Source organism: Canis aureus, chromosome 5, assembly GCF_053574225.1.
Source record: "Canis aureus isolate CA01 chromosome 5, VMU_Caureus_v.1.0, whole genome shotgun sequence".
Taxonomy (NCBI): Eukaryota; Metazoa; Chordata; class Mammalia; order Carnivora; family Canidae; genus Canis; species Canis aureus.
Genome location: NC_135615.1, coordinates 51797917 through 51813915, shown reverse-complemented (window position 1 = coordinate 51813915; position 15999 = coordinate 51797917). Strand labels below are relative to the sequence as shown.

The window sequence follows — 15999 nt, the reverse complement described above, 5'->3', positions numbered from 1 at the left end:
ACAAATAATATATGATAAATAAAAAGAAAAAAGTAATAGACATATCAAGCTTGTTGCTTTTTACCCATGAACTTTGTTTTAGTTGCTCAAAATGTAGAACTTGCTATATTGGTGGGTAGACATTTCTATTGCTAGCTTTGTCTTCTATTTCAGCTTTCAGCATGAAAAGTTAACATAACTATGTCATGGAAATACATTTTTTTTTTCACAAATGTAGACTCCATTGTTCAGAATATGAGACAATTCAGTTATCACACTGAAACTTATTTTCATGCTAAGTTAATAAAATTGAGCATAAGTTTATAAGGTGGGGACTTTTATTTTTAAAAAAAATTTTTTTTACTTATTTATTTCAAGGAGAGAGAGGGAAAGGAAACTCCCCACTGAGGAGGGAGCCCAATGTGGGGCTTGATCCCTGGATCCTGGGATCATGACCTAAACTAATGATAGATACTAACCAACTGAACCACCCAGGTGTGCCTAGTGTGGACTTTTAAAGCATAATCTAATATATGAAAATTTAAACTTTCAGAACACATAATCTAGCTGCACTGTACAAGAAGAACTTTCTTGATTGATGGAGATGTTCTATATATGCATTGTCCAGCTTGGTAGCCACTAGCCAAATTAGTTATTGAGCACTTGAAATATGGCTAATGTGGGGGCACCTGGGTGGCTCAGTCAGTTGATCTCGCCTCAGGTCTCGATTTCAAGGTCATAAGTTCAGGCCCTGCATTGGGTTCCATGCTGAGCATGGAGCCTACTTAATAAAAAAAAAAAAATAAATAAATAAATAAATAAATAAATAAATAAATAAATATGGCTATATAAATGAAAAGCAGCACTTTAATTTTAATTAATTTAAATTTGAATAGCCACATGTTGCTCCTGGCAACCATATTGGACAGCACTGAGTTATACAGTCTAGCTGTGCAGTAGAAAAATAATAGTTATAAAGAAGACTGTAAATATTCTATATAAAATTCGCAAAACAAATCCATATTAGATCATTTTGGAAACAAATGTAGAATATTTCCATTTTTTGGTGATGATAGAATAAGTCATTCTGACAGAATTCCTTTTAAAAATTATTGGGTAAGAATGTTTTAAAACATCACTTTAAAACCTGCAAGTAAGTGACAAGATAGTGAGGGAAATTCCTGAAGGTTACATTCTTTGAGAAGGGGGAATTCAAAAATGTAAGTGGAGCATCAGAGCACCTAAAGTACCTTTGCCCTGACAATATTCTAAAGAAGAGAAGAAATAAACTATTACTGTGTCTCTTTCCTACCTATACAGAAAGCTTTTCCCAAAGCTCCTCCCTTATTCTCTTGGCAGACTTCATTCATGTTTTATTGGCCTGGAGGCCACGTACCCACTTTAAACCAGTCATGGGCAAAAAGAATGGGATTACCATAATTGGTTTAGACTAATCCAGATTTGCCCCTAAAATGAGGTTAAGGTCACCTTTCCTGAGAGGTAGATTCCTGGGCAAGAATCACAATTCTGTTAGCAATAAAGTGGAGAGTAATAGATCCTGGGTACACCACACATGTCTGCTCAGAGCTCTTTTAGTTTCCATCTTTACTAGTAGAAGGAGCAGCAACAGAAGTAGTAGTGGTAATAGCTGCTGCTAACATTTATTGAGCATTTGCTATATACCAGACCCATTAATTTAACCATATTTTCTTCCCATTCTGAGAGTTCTTTTCCTTCCAGGCAGTGAGTTGGCTTACTGAGATATTTTAAATGTTTATTCTTTCAACAAAAATCTAGAAAAGATATGCTAATTTGGAGTCTTGGTATAAGTTGTTCTATTACAACTTTGCCTCTGTAACATGAATTAGCTCGTAAGTGATCAAGTCATTTTGTGCCATACTTTTGCCACTAAGTGATACAGCGCTAAAGTCAAACTACATTGACACAGCTGAATAGTAAAATTGTAGTGTATATGATAACCATTTATCCCACATTCTTGTTTTGGCTCAGTTTGGCCACATGCTCTGTCATAGAACTCCCTGTCATGCATTTCTGCCTTTTGTCTCTATAACTCAATATCCACAATGCTTTGTTATTAACTTATTTCACTTTTTTTTTCCTTTTTAGAAGATAAAGTCCTATGTTTATTCCAGTATTTCTTTGTTAGGAATTTGCCATGTATTTTTTAAACTGTGCTAGTATTTTATTAGAATTGTTATTGTTTTAGTTAATATCTCCTGTCTCTGATTTGTCTGCCTCTAACACTATTTTTCTCATATGCCTGTTATTTTTAGTGTGTGATTTTACAGAAAGAGGTTTTTCAAGAACATATGTGTCATATTAGAGTAGAAACTCCTATATTCTAAGGATCTATTTTAAAAGTTTCTATTGGGACACCTGGGTGGCTCAGCAGTTGAGCTTCTGCCTTTGGCCCAGGGCGTGATCCTGGCTGGGATCTGGGATTGAGTCTCACGTTGGGCTCCTTACAAGGAGCCTGCTTCTCCCTCAGCCTATGTCTCTGTGTCTCTCATGAATAAATAAATAAACTCTTTAAAAAAAATAAGTAAATAAAAGTTTCTATTAAATAGACTATAAGACAGAGAATTTAATGATAAATCATGAAGAGTGAATCGACTGTAGTTAAGATTGAGTCACGCAAGCAAAAAGACTTCAGTATGTTCCAGTAAACATAGAATGGGTGTTACTGTGGAAGCATTATAGGGCTATTGTATTTGTATTCTTTAAATTAACCTTGGAGCTTTTTTTTTAAATGTACAAGGGTTTAAATGTTCTATTTTTTCTCATATGGCCTGGATATCTCTTATGTATGAGCTACCCTAATTTAAGGGATTCCAGAGTATACTTATCTTCATCAGATCAGCCTCCAACACTAGTGCATTTTAAAATAATTTAATGCTATGAACATCATATTTAGTGACACTGTAAATAATATCTGAGAGAAATCGTTACAATTAGTTAAAATCATCTTGACAGTCAAAAACTAAGAAACAATTCATAAGCATTTTTTGCTTGTCATTTGTGATCCAAGAGCTTCTCTTGAGACCTAAAAAGAGGATAAAGGGTAAATTCAAATAATCCTGGAAGAAGTTTCAAATCATTGCATGGAATGAGAGCATGTTAGGCGGTCAAACGGCAGGAACACTCATTTATGAATCTTTGAAGTTTGCTCTGTGCTACTTATGCTCAGAATGCACATTATAATAGAAAATAGAAAATCTGTGGGGTGCCTGGGAAGCTTAGTTGATTGAGTGCCCAACTCTTGATTTTGGCTCAGGTTATGATCTCAGGGTCTTGGGATGGAGCCTGAGTGGAACCTACTTAAGATTCTCTCTCTCCTTTTGCCTCTCCTCCCACCTACCCGAACCCCTCCTCAAGCTTTCATGCACTCTAGCACACAGGCATATGCATACTCTCTTTATCAAAAGACAAAAAAGAAAATCTAGAAGATAGTAGTCTGATTTACATGTATTTGATAGCCTACTTGCATTCCAACCAATTCCTCATAGCCTATTAGTTTCTCATGTAGTATAGCAATCTTGAACTTCTCATTTCTGTGATTGGACAGCTAGTTATAGTTTACCACTTAGTTCTCATGTTTTTACATATCATAATTATTTATCATTATTAGCCATTAATCTTTGTTTAGAGTTGAGTTAGCTTCATAAAAATCCTAAGTGAAAAATAGAATAAATTAGAAAATCCAAGGGAACAGAAAATAATATTAAATTGGGATCATTATCTTAAGTGTGTATCATGAGTTCCTTCTACATATTAAGATGGACCACACATTTTGCTCTAAGTTTCTTAGAGGCCTGAGTAAACAGGCAAACACTATGACTTCTTAGTTTTGCGGGTTTTTTTGTTAAAGATTTTATTTATTTATTCATGAGAAACACAGAGAAAAAAGCAGAGACACAGGCAGAGGGAGAAGCAGGCTCTCTGCAAGGAGCCCGATATGGGACTTGATTCCAGGATCCCGGGATCACGCCCTAAGCCAAAGACAGGCACTCAACCACTGAGCCCCCCAGGCGTCCCTCACTTCTAAGTTTCATAATGTCTAGTAGCTTTGACAAAAGGAGATATATCACAAAGGAACACTTTACTATTTTGAAGCTTTGGTACTCCTACAGGGATCTCCACACTGATGAATCAGATTGAAACACGCAAGGCTAACAGTACTCTTTTTGCTTAAGTTAGAGGAAAAATTAAAACTGAGAAACTTGGGATCCCTGGGTGGCGCAGCGGTTTAGCGCCTGCCTTTGGCCCAGGGCGCGATCCTGGAGACCCGGGATCGAATCCCACATCGGGCTCCCGGTGCATGGAGCCTGCTTCTCCCTTTGCCTGTGTCTCTGCCTCTCTCTCTCTCTGTGTGTGTGACTATCATAAGTAAAAAATAAAAATTAAAAAAAACAAAAAAACCGAGAAACTTTGTAGGCCAAGTAGTCTTAAAAAGTGACTAGCCCCAAAACGCGACAGCCACACTTTCTCCCTGATGCTGATTTGATTCCCACCATAGGCATTTGAAGAATAGAGGAATGGTACAAAGACAAGAACTCTCCAGTTGAAAGGGAATAGTGACCCCAGTTGCAAAGAAAAAAATCCCTAGAGTTAGAAGATGCAAGTTATAAAGAAAAGATTCTCAATCTTTAAAAATAGGTCAGAAAATTGTATCTAGCTGTAAAATTGGCCTGACCAGTCTCAACAGCAACCTAATCAGCCTAGAAGCCAAAGGTATTTGTACGTACATTAGACTCGGAGGCTGATTGTCCGCATTAGGACGAGTTAGGCAGTTTCTTCCCTGAATCATCATCGGTCACTCTCAGAAGCCTTCAGAAGCAACTAAACAAGGACTCTTTGACGTTCATATGATGGTCTCCAGGACAGGATAGCATATAAAGACAATAGCTATAGCAAGAACAAATTAAACTGGTTTTCATCTTGAAGCTACTGAGCTTTTTTTTTTTTAATAGAATAGAATTGGATGAAGTTGGGTCTCACTGTTAAAGTAGGATCTACTTGGGATCCCTGGGTGGCGCAGCGGTTTGGCGCCTGCCTTTGGCCCAGGGCGGGATCCTGGAGACCCGGGATCGAATCCCATGTCGGGCTCCCGGTGCATGGAGCCTGCTTCTCCCTCTGCCTGTGTCTCTGCCTCTCTCTCTCTCTCTCTCTCTCTCTATGTGACTATCATAAATAAATTAAAAAAAAAAAAAAAAAAAAAAGTAGGATCTACTTGGATAGATCCTACTAGATAGATTATTTGGAATCATAAACAAATCTAATAGATAATGGACATGGCCCCTGTGAGACTTTGAAGAACAGAATTTTATAGAAGTCATAATGCCTTAAAAAAGGATATTTCTACATTTCCAAAAAAGAATTTCCTGTTGTTACTTAGCTATTCTCCAAAACCAAAGGAAAAAAAAAATCCTTGTTGTTTTCCTGTTCTCTGTTATTTGTGATTTTTGTGTGTCTGCTTGTCAATGTGACTAGTGTGGGGTGACCTGAGTGGGTGGAGGCTGGCAGCACTGGTTGGGAAAGAATTCACCCAACGCAGAACAAGGGAGGTAGAGATTGATCAAATGCACCATAAGGGAGAGGCAGGCAAGACAGCAAAGCAGAGACTGTGTGTCCAGAGACGGGGGCGGTGGGGCTGCAGTTACAGAGGGAAAAAGAGGGAGTGTTGGAATGTGTGGGGTTTTCCTATTTGGTACCTGCGTCCAGATGTAAGAGACCCATAGGTCAGCTAGGGCTTATGGAAATTTTGAGGTGGATTACCAGAATAGCTGTTTGTATTCAGCCTAGGGGTTGGGAGTGTGCCTCTCTGCCTTACTCAGGCTTCCATTGTTCAAGTCCGTTGCCTAAAAGCAGCCTCTACAACTAGGGTAAAACTTCTGGTGAAATACCTAAGCTTCACTCAGGCTGGGATGGAAAGTCATATTGGCCTTCATCTTAAACATCTCACTTCCTCCTTTATCTTACACATGAAAACTATAAAAAATTATGGACTCAGAAGGGTTTCCAGGTCACCTGTGGTCTGTTCAAAAAGTGAAGCAAGCATAGGTTGTGTAGTACCGAGCTGTTCTCTCAATCAGCTTTTCTAGAGAGGCGTACTATTCTGCGACTTTTTTCTTATTCATTGCTTACAGTCATGAAGCAGTGATAGTCCTTTGGTTTTGGAGAAGTGCAGCCTATATTTCAAGACAGGATTGTCACAGAGTCGTGGAAAAAGCATGGGTTTGGGATTCAATTGACTTAAGGTTGAAGGTTGACTGAAACACTTGTTGCCATTTGGTCTTGGGGAAATACCTAATCTCACTAAACTTCAGGGAACTCCTATACAGAGTATAAATATATCCAACTTGCAGAGGTGTTTGAGAATTAAAAGAAGTAACACATGTAGGGACATGTGCTACTTCCTAACACTTAATCTGTATTTAATACAGCATAGCTATTAATATAGACATTTTTGTCTCCAAGTATATTACAAAGATTACCAAGTACTTTTCATTCATAACCTCATTGTATCTTCAAATCACTTTTATGTATTTTTTATTTTTTAAAAGATTTTATTTATTAATTCATGAGAGACAGAGAGAGACAAAGAAAGAGAGAGACAGAGAGATACAGAGAGGCAGAGACACAGGCAGAGGGAGAAGCAGGTTCCATGCAGGGAGCCTGATGTGGGACTGGATCCCCAGTCTCCAGGATCATGCCCTGGCCTCAGGCGGTGCTAAACTGCTGTGCCACCAGGGCTGCCCTCAAATCACTTTTATAAAAAGGAAGAACAGTGTTTTTGTTTTGTTTTGTTTTTTTAAGTATTTTAAAATGAAGAACTAAAGCTGAGCAGCAGGCTAGTACCATGGAAGGGACTGAGTCAGGCCTTTGAGAATTTCTGAGTACAAATTTAGTGTTCTTGTCACAGACGGAGACCTTGGGAGGTGGGTAAAGTAAGCTTCTCTGAATGTGGTCACCTTTGACATTGTCTTGCTTCCGGTCTAACCTTACCCTGCAGCAGAACCAGATAGCTGAGAACATTCTGAAACTACAGACCTTGCCCCCAGGGAGAGGTGTGGGGTAAGTGATAACAAGGTACAGAGTTGATCCATTAACAGTGTTATATCCATGTCCCAAGTTATAATTAGAAAATAGATATGTATCAAACACTGGGTTTTTTATGAATACTATATATAATATCTATTATATTCTTATAATAATGGCAAAAAAGTAACAGGAGCAAGTGTCATTAATCTTTAGGTTAGTATGAATTTAATGGTGTGCATCATGTTTGAAAAATAAGGACTAGCTTTTAAGCACAAAACAGAGCTTGCTTGTTTACTTTGTTTTTAAAAGGGATGTTTTAAAAATTACGAAGTGAATATTTGTTGCCTAATATTTTCATAGACTTAGGGGAAAGGGTTATACTATGGACAGAGAGCACTTTAATTAAATTTGGGCTATACAGAAATAGATTTAAGTTTGAAAACTTGCATAGAAGATTATGGTATCAAATATGACAGCTAGATTCTATTTGGTCTGGACAATATAGGTTTATCAGGCTTTTGTTTCTTTTTCTTTAAAAGTAAATATACAATGAAAATACAAAAAAATCAGAAACCATTTTGGAAAGAAAGCTTAAGAAGGTTGAATCAAAACTGGTTGAAATGATTCATTGGACACTACATTTAACTTTGGCGAGAAAAATCACATAATTATACCTGATAACTAGAAAATCAGGATTTTTGTTTGCAACTTAGAAGGTGTGGAAGCAAGGACTTTGTTAGCCCTGTGGCATTGTGTGATTTAGAAAGTGATGCCTGTCTGGGTGAGCAAAGAGAAATGTCCTTTCTTCACTTGCTAAGCAGATCAGGGGCTGGAATCTGAATTCCACTTATGCTCCTGAAACTAATAGAGTGTAGCCCACTAAGAGTATATTGCCATCCTGGAGAGGGAGAAGAAATTAAATTTAGGGAGTGTTGAAGTTTGACCTAGTGTAATAGTGAAGAAGCAAAAGTGCATTTAGTGTGGAAGCAAGAAAGGAAGAAGCAGCAGAAGATGAGAAAGGCAAAAGAGAAAAGAACTAGAATAAAATGCCAGTATTGCTCATTTTGCAATTTTCCCCAAGGCTGTAGGAAATCCTTGAATCCTGCCAGCCTGCCTATCTCCTTTATGAAGAAGGGAGGAATGGGAAAGGGGAAAAAGAATTTTCACGCTCAACTCTCTTCTCACACTTTATTGCCCATAAGACATAATACAGTATTTACAGAATTTGCCTCATTTGCAAGACATTTTGGGATGTATTTCTCTTGAAGTTAAATGGCATTTTGGGTGTATTTTACAAATGAAAGAGAGAAGGCACAAAGGGCTTCTGCGACTTGCCAAGGTCACCCTATTCTTTGGGACAAAACCAGGATTAGAACCCCAGTAATAGAAATGCCACTACAAAGTTTGTCAGCGGAAGCTGAGATTTCTTTCTGTAGCAACTTTTATGCCCCAATGAATTATCCTTTTTTTTCCCTAGGTTTATGTACCAATAAAAAGTATTAAGTTTAGTCAAAAGGAGATGCTTTTAAACAATTGGTGTAATTGGAAGCATAAGATAGTCTGTGGAATGTGCTAAAATACGTATCGCTGTAAAAAAGAAAAGTGCTGATAAAGATGCTAGTGTTATTTTTTTTTTTATTTCTTTGAAAATGCCAAGATTAAAAATGCTGAGACCTGCAGCTTTGCCCTCTGGATTTATGTGGGGTCCTGCTGGTTGCTTTTTAGAAGGAGAGGATGCTTGATTAGTGTTAACACTAGGAGGCTGAAAACCTGTCAGGCTTTACATAAAAAATTGGTTGCTTATGCCCACTGTTTTCTCTTAGAGTTTTTGCATGGTGTCAGCATTTATTACCTCTAAGCAATTTAAAAAGCATTACTCCTTAAACTCTCTACTATTACCTAAAAAGCAAAACAAAAAATATACTTTATGCGATTTTTCCTTAAGATATTACTTTTTTCTTTGAACACTCTTATTCTTTGGAATGAGAATATACAACTCCTACTGAGTTAATTTCTGATCAACACATATTCAGAGCATTCAGAGAAGGAAATATTGAAATCAAGAAAACAGAACACCAGCTGATATATTCTAGAAACAGAAAGGCATGGGATCAAGACTTCTACAGTTTCCTTAAGCCTTTCCATCCTCCATGTTATTCTAAGAACATTCTTAACACACTCCTGTTTGAGGGCCTCTATTTCCTATTTATTCTCCTCACGGATGTGTAAGTAACTCCTTCAATTTCTCTTTACGCTCTGCTCAAGGGCCGCCTTATTAGAGAGAATTTCTCCAGCCATACTATTTTAAAACAACTTGCCTCCCACCTTACTATCTATCCCCTTTCCCTACTTTATTTTAATTCTTTCTCACCTCCAGCTAGAATGAGCTCCATGAAAGCAGGGACCTAATCTATTTTATTGCTTTATCTCCAGAGCTTACATCTTATGCGACACATAAACAAACATATACATTTACTGAATAGAAGAAAGATATTTAAGGACAGTTCTTGGTGTTATGATGTGCCCATAGGAAAGCCATCAAGGTCTAGATACCTTTCACTTAGGGATCATATTGTTCAGTGTAGATCCAAAAGAAAGGAGCAACACCCCTGGGTTATAGAATTATAGGAAGACAGACTTGAGTTAAAAGTAAGGGGAGGGATGCCTGGGTGGCGCAGTGGTTTAGCACCTGCCTTTGGCTCAGGGCATGATTCTGGAGTCCCGAATCAAGTCCCACATCAGGCTCCCTGCATGGAGCCTGCTTCTCCCTCTGCCTGTGTCTCTGCCTCTCTCTCTCTTTTTTTCCCTCTCTCTCTCTCTGTGTATGTGTGTGTGTGTCTCATGAATAAATAAATAAAATCTTAAAAAAAAAAAAAGTAAGGAGGAACCTGATAGTAATTGCAGCTGCCTGAAAAGTGTTTGATTTTTCTATAGATGCTTATATAGATCGCATGACCACTTAGGGGATAATTATAGAGGAAACCGAAGTATCTTATGCAAATTAGATTACATCCTAACATTTCTTAGAAGTATATGATTCTGTATTGACTCAAAAGTTAATCACTGAGTTTGATTATTCTTCAACGTGCTGCTGGGCATGTGTATCTGTTATGTTAACATTCTAAATCAAGGGGTCGCCAAATTGCACCTCCTGGGCCAAAGTTGTCCCCGGCACCTCTTTTTGTAAATAAACTTTCATTGGAACACAGACCTGATGGTTCATTTATGTATTGTCTGTGGCTTCTTTCACACTATACTGCCACAGTTGAGGAATTGGAACAAAGACCATATGGCACACAAAGTCTGAAATATTTATTATATGGCCCTTTACAAAAAAAAAGTTGGCTAATCTCTGCCCTTAACCAATAAATTGCAAAAAATAATACATAGAAATAAATCTCTATTTAGTTTCCTGAATACCTTGTCAACATCATCATCATTATTATTTTTGATTATCGTATCAGTTAAGTTCCAACTGTAATAGACTCTCTGAATATACAAGACTCTCTGAATATTTAAATAGAGGGAATTTCATGAAAAAAATTGTTACACAAATGATGGAAGAGGCTGACAAGCCCATCCATAGATCAGCATCAGCAGGAGGATGCCACCACTCCTCTCAGGGAGACAAAGGAAGGAGGTTTTATTAGAGTCTAGAGGCTAGAATTACACAGCAGAAGCTAGAGCCATAGGATAGGGCTAGAGGGTGGAGGGATGGGGTAAGTGTGGTGCTATTACCTAAAGTTGGAGTCACAAAAAAGATTCAGCTTCTGCCTATGATGCTGCTAAGGTGGGGAGAAAGAAAGGGAAAGACTTTCCCTTCCATTGCCTGAGTCATTGTCAGAAGTCAGCAGGCACAGAAGCCTGGGAAATGGAGCTTGCAGAGTTTGTTCCCCTGAAATAAAGAGCAGAGCAGGAGAAAGAGAGAATGAATCTAAGAATGCCTAGACCCACAACCAGAACAGCTGCTAAGAGTTATTCAGGACTCCCCTGTGCCAGCTACAGAGCTAAACAGTTCACAAGAGGAGGTGAATACTACTATTATCCCCCGTTTATAGATGAGGCTTGGAAAACTAAATTGCTAAAGGCCATGAATTAAATAAATGACCAAATTAAAATTGAGTCCATGTTCTCATATTCCAAAATTATGCTTTTAGCCCTCTTGTTTTATGAATGAGGAAAAAGCAACTTGAAGGAGAAAAGAAACTTGCTGCTGAAATGACAGGAACTCAAGTTATTCCTATTAAGCTTTTATCCATATTAACAGAGCTAAAGCTTTGTGCTGTCCCTGTAGCACTTAGACTTCAAAGGAAGTTCCCATTCAGCAGAAGGAGTGTCCTTACACCCAGTGTACTCGGTAAAAGGAATTATTAATTACAACTACCTAAGGGTGTTGAAAGAGATTAAATAGATAATACATCTACAATAGGCCTCTGAATAGTGTGCCACAGAGTGCGTACTTGCCAAATGCTTAGTAAATGCTAAGTAGCTGCTGTCATTGTTAATAATTTTATTATGCTGACCCTAGGAGTGGTTATCACAGGAAAGAGTATAGATTAGAAAGTTTATGAAATGCTAATCCAAGTACTTTATTAAACAATAATAGCCTCCTGTCAGACTTTTTACTTTACCTGTATTTTGGAGATTCATTACAAGGTAGCCAAAAAATGGGATTTTGTCTTTAAGTGAATAGTCCTCACGATGCCTAGGTTGGTTAGTTCAGGGCTTTTTTTTTATGTACCAGTGGTTTTCTACAAAATGTCATCTCTTCCTATGATGTCATAAGTTTCTTTCATCTAGGATGGCCTTTTTCCAACTATTCCCAACATATGACCTTCTTCCTTTACCCATGGCTTTACTTGGCTTCATTCTTAATAGTTTTAACCCCCTAGAATATTCTTTCTCAGTGAGTTCAATTCCTATAATGATTTATAATATTATAAAATAATTATTTATAATATTTGTATTATAATCGTAGTTTACTTGAGATTTTCCTCCTCCACAAATATTTCCCTCATCAATCACGTGACACATGGATCTTTTACCTTTATACGGCACTGATAGGCCACCTGTACCAAACTGTTGTATACTCACTGCCTGAGACAGCACCACAGTTCTCCCATTTGTGTCTGGTTTCTCCAACTAGATTGAAAGCCATGCTTGGATGAATGTTTGGGTGGTTGTTGCTTTACAAATACTTAAATATTATTTGAAAACTTGTAGTCAGAGATCAAACTTCTTGTATTTTTTTTTAATTGATGATGTTTCATTAAAAACTAGTCTCAATGCATGGCAAAGCCACTGACAACTTTAATCCTCGTGTGGGATTCCCTGAAAATGGTTAGAATGACTTTTTTTTTTGATCCAAAGAAAAAGCACACCGTGAAACAAAATACCCTGGAAGCATATCTTTCCAGCATGGTGTATGCTGTAGGTAACCTATGCTAAATAGTTTATTTTTCATTTTTTTAAAAGAAAAGTAAGGGTGATTTGACAGGCAGAATCATTAGGTTTGAAATTGTGGTGTCAAGTTTTAATATGCAGAAAAGATTTTAAAATACAGGGCTCACAATAGAATGTAAAATATTTTCAGAATTTGAGGCTTTGGACTTGATGTGGTAGAGATTTGAACCAATATATAGGAAGTAATGATGAACATGCAACTATTTGCACATTGTAATCTATTATTTTTGTACATGCTTCAAAGGACCATTTACAACATACTGACCTTAGAAACTACATAAAGTGAATGTAGAGATCCCAGGGAGGGTAGTAAAAAAGTCTTTGAATGATTTCTGAGAGTTTAGTCTACTCATCATTTATTCACAATTAAGAATTTTGTCTACTGACCTGTCTTGCTCTGCCATATATGTGTGGGATATTTTCTCCATCAATATATCAAAAGCAGTGATTGTTTGAGGTGTTACAACTGCAGAACTCTTAAAAGATAAGTCAAATTAGGTCATATTGCTCAAACTCCGTGAGATGTTATACTTTTAATTCTTTGTGAATTTAAAGATTGAATTAGGATGGCCTGTGGTATTTGGAATCTAGACCTAACTACATTGGCAAGGTTTTCCTTTATAAAAAAAAATTCAGGTAGAAGAAGCATTCCAAACTTTTAAAAACAAACAACCCTCTCTTCACCCTCTCAACATCTTTCTCTCCTCCCCACCCAACACTTGCACATGTTTTGAACCAATTTAGTATTTTATTTTCTGTGATGTTTCATAGATTAAATGTAAATCTTAGTAAGTCCAAATTCCTTGAATTTGAAGGTGTTTAGACTTGAGGCCTAGCATTTGCCCAGTTCATTCCACATCTTAAAATATGGTTTTTGTCAAGACTAGACAGTAAACAGCCATAGTAGTAGGGATCCAAACCACAATTAATAGTGCTGAATGTTGTGTTGCAAACCTGCCTCTTGATTTCTTAAAATAAAGAGCTGGGAGTAGCTGTGGCAACTGGACCTTAAATAATGTTACCAAAAGGAATTTTATGTTTTAGTTTCTTCATCTAGTTTATGTATGTTTATAAGGAGGTACCAAATGGATTGATTACAAAGTGGACTGTGACATGTATCTGAGTATAAAGTTTTAAGGAAACCGTCTAACACTTAATTTCGTTTAAATTACTTCAGTTGTTTGTTCTATGGCTAAGATTACAATTCAGACACATCAGTCTGAATACTGGTTGTAGAACAGTAAAGTAAATGCCAGAAATATAGCTACAGCATCAGTCAGTGAGCTAATGTGACAAGTTCAGGCAATTTTAATTTTAGGGACATTGTCCCTTAGTTTTGGTATTTTTCAACAATCATACCATTTATGATTTTATTTTATTTTAGCCATGTCCTTTGGGGGCCCGAGATTTTCGAGAGAAACAGTGTGCAGACTTTGACAATATGCCTTTCCGTGGAAAATATTATAACTGGAAACCCTATACTGGAGGTAATGTATAACCTAGCAGAGCATTTCATCATGCTTGAGAGCTTTGCAAATATAAAAAAAAATATAAATACATACAAACACACACACATTCATACACATACTAGTAAAAATTAGTGTTTGTAAATCAAAGCAGGAAAAATGCTTACAGTACTAAAAAGTTTCCCTGTAATAAAGTTTGTTAGTAAAAATGATCAGAAATCATTTATAAAAACCTAATTCTATAATAACAAGGTATAAAAGTCCTAGAAAGGATGTAAATCCAAATAATGCTTTTGAGTTCTTGAGACTTCCTTGGGATACATGGGCACTACATTATAATCATTTATAATCATTGAATATTTAGAATTATCACCCTAAAAACAACTTATAACAATATAAATCAACTCAAAAAGTGGCCAGGAAAAGCTGTATTCTTTCTTGGTCAAAGGCCAAGGATCTTCCCATAGATCATTATTATTCATTTTTAGTATTGGGACACATTTTTACCCTTTAATTTGGGCATGTATCAGACACTAATTGTTCAGTAACCACAAGAAGTTTCCTTGTACTCCCAAAATACAAATTAAATTTTGTTAAAATTTTCTCTTGGAGATTTTAAAACACTTTCATTGTTTGTTTTTTATTCTAATATCTTACCTTGAAAGCTTTCCAACAGAGCAATATTAAAGAATCTTACACTGGCAAGATTCTATCATTCATATTTTAATATGCGTTGTTACATTTGTAACTATCTCTCTATCCATTAATTGATTTATTTTTTAGATGCATTTCAATGTAAATTGTAGTCATTGATATAGTTTCCTCTAAATACGTCAATACGTATAATAGTTACCACAGTTCAATACTGGTTTTTTGAGGTTAGATGATGTATAATGCATTGCACCATCTTAACTGTACTTTCCCTGAGTTTTGGCAAATGCATACGTGTGCAAAGCCCTATTAACATATAGGACATTACCATCCTTCCAAAATTCTCATAGTCCTCCTAGTTCTTCCCAGTCAATAGCTGTCTCAACCTATTTCTTCCAAGAGGCAACCACGGTTCTGATATTTTTTGCTTATCATAGATTAGTTTTGCCAGTTTCACTTCATGTAAGTGAAATCATGTCATATTTGCTCTTTTGGGTTAACCTTTTTTGAGTCTAGTGTTTTTGAGATCCAGCCAGGTTATTGCATGTATGAATAGCTTATTCCTTTTTATTGCCGAGCAGCATTCCATTGTAATACCCAGTCTGTTTTCCCATTCTACTATTGATGGTGGGCCACCTGAGTTGTTTCTAGTTTTCAGCTGTTCTGAATAAGCTGCCGTGAACATTTTTGCACAAGATTTTTTGTAAGCGTATGTTTTCATTTCCCTTGGGTAAATACTTAGGAGTGGAATTGCTGGGCAATAGGGTAGGTGTGAGTTTAGTTTTAAAAGAAATTGCCAGATGTTTTTCCGAAATTATGTACCATATTATACTCCCACCAACAATATATGAAAGTTACGTTTGTTCCACATCCTCGCCAACATTTGGTGTTTGCAGTCTTCTGCTGGTAGGTGTATAATAATGTCTCAGTACAGTTTTAATTTGTGTTTTCTGATCATTGATTATGTTGAGCACATTTCTATGTGCTTATTGATGATTTATAAATCTTTTGTAAAGCATTCAAATCCTTTGCCTATCTTTCCTTTGCCTATTTTTAATTGGCTATCTTTTTATTCTTGAGTGGTAGTCATTTATCAGATAAATTTTATGAATATTGTCTCACATCTTTGGACTTTCTTGTTACTTTTTAAATGGCATTTTGGATGAGTATAAGATGATAATTTCTATGAATGCTAATTTTTCGGTTTTTTCCCTTTTATAGTTATTGTATTCAGTGTCCTGTCTTAGAAATCTTTGCCTTTCTCAACCCAAGAAGATATTTTCTTATGTTTTCTTCTAAAAGCTGTGTGGTATTGGTCTTTACATTTAGATCTACAGTCTAAAAATAATTTGGGGTTACTGTGTGTGTTTCTAGTGTG

At 36.6% G+C, this 15999-nt stretch overlaps 1 protein-coding gene across 1 annotated transcript in view; it reads left to right on the top strand.

Moving 5' to 3' along the window:
* The window catches only part of ADAMTS6 (ADAM metallopeptidase with thrombospondin type 1 motif 6), a 283681-nt gene that overhangs the window by 197337 nt on the left and 70345 nt on the right, over window positions 1–15999 (top strand). Inside the window, exon 14 of the mRNA XM_077897999.1 lies at window positions 13889–13991. Coding sequence (XP_077754125.1) covers window positions 13889–13991 — 103 coding nt within the window. The remainder of the gene's footprint in view (window positions 1–13888; window positions 13992–15999) is intronic.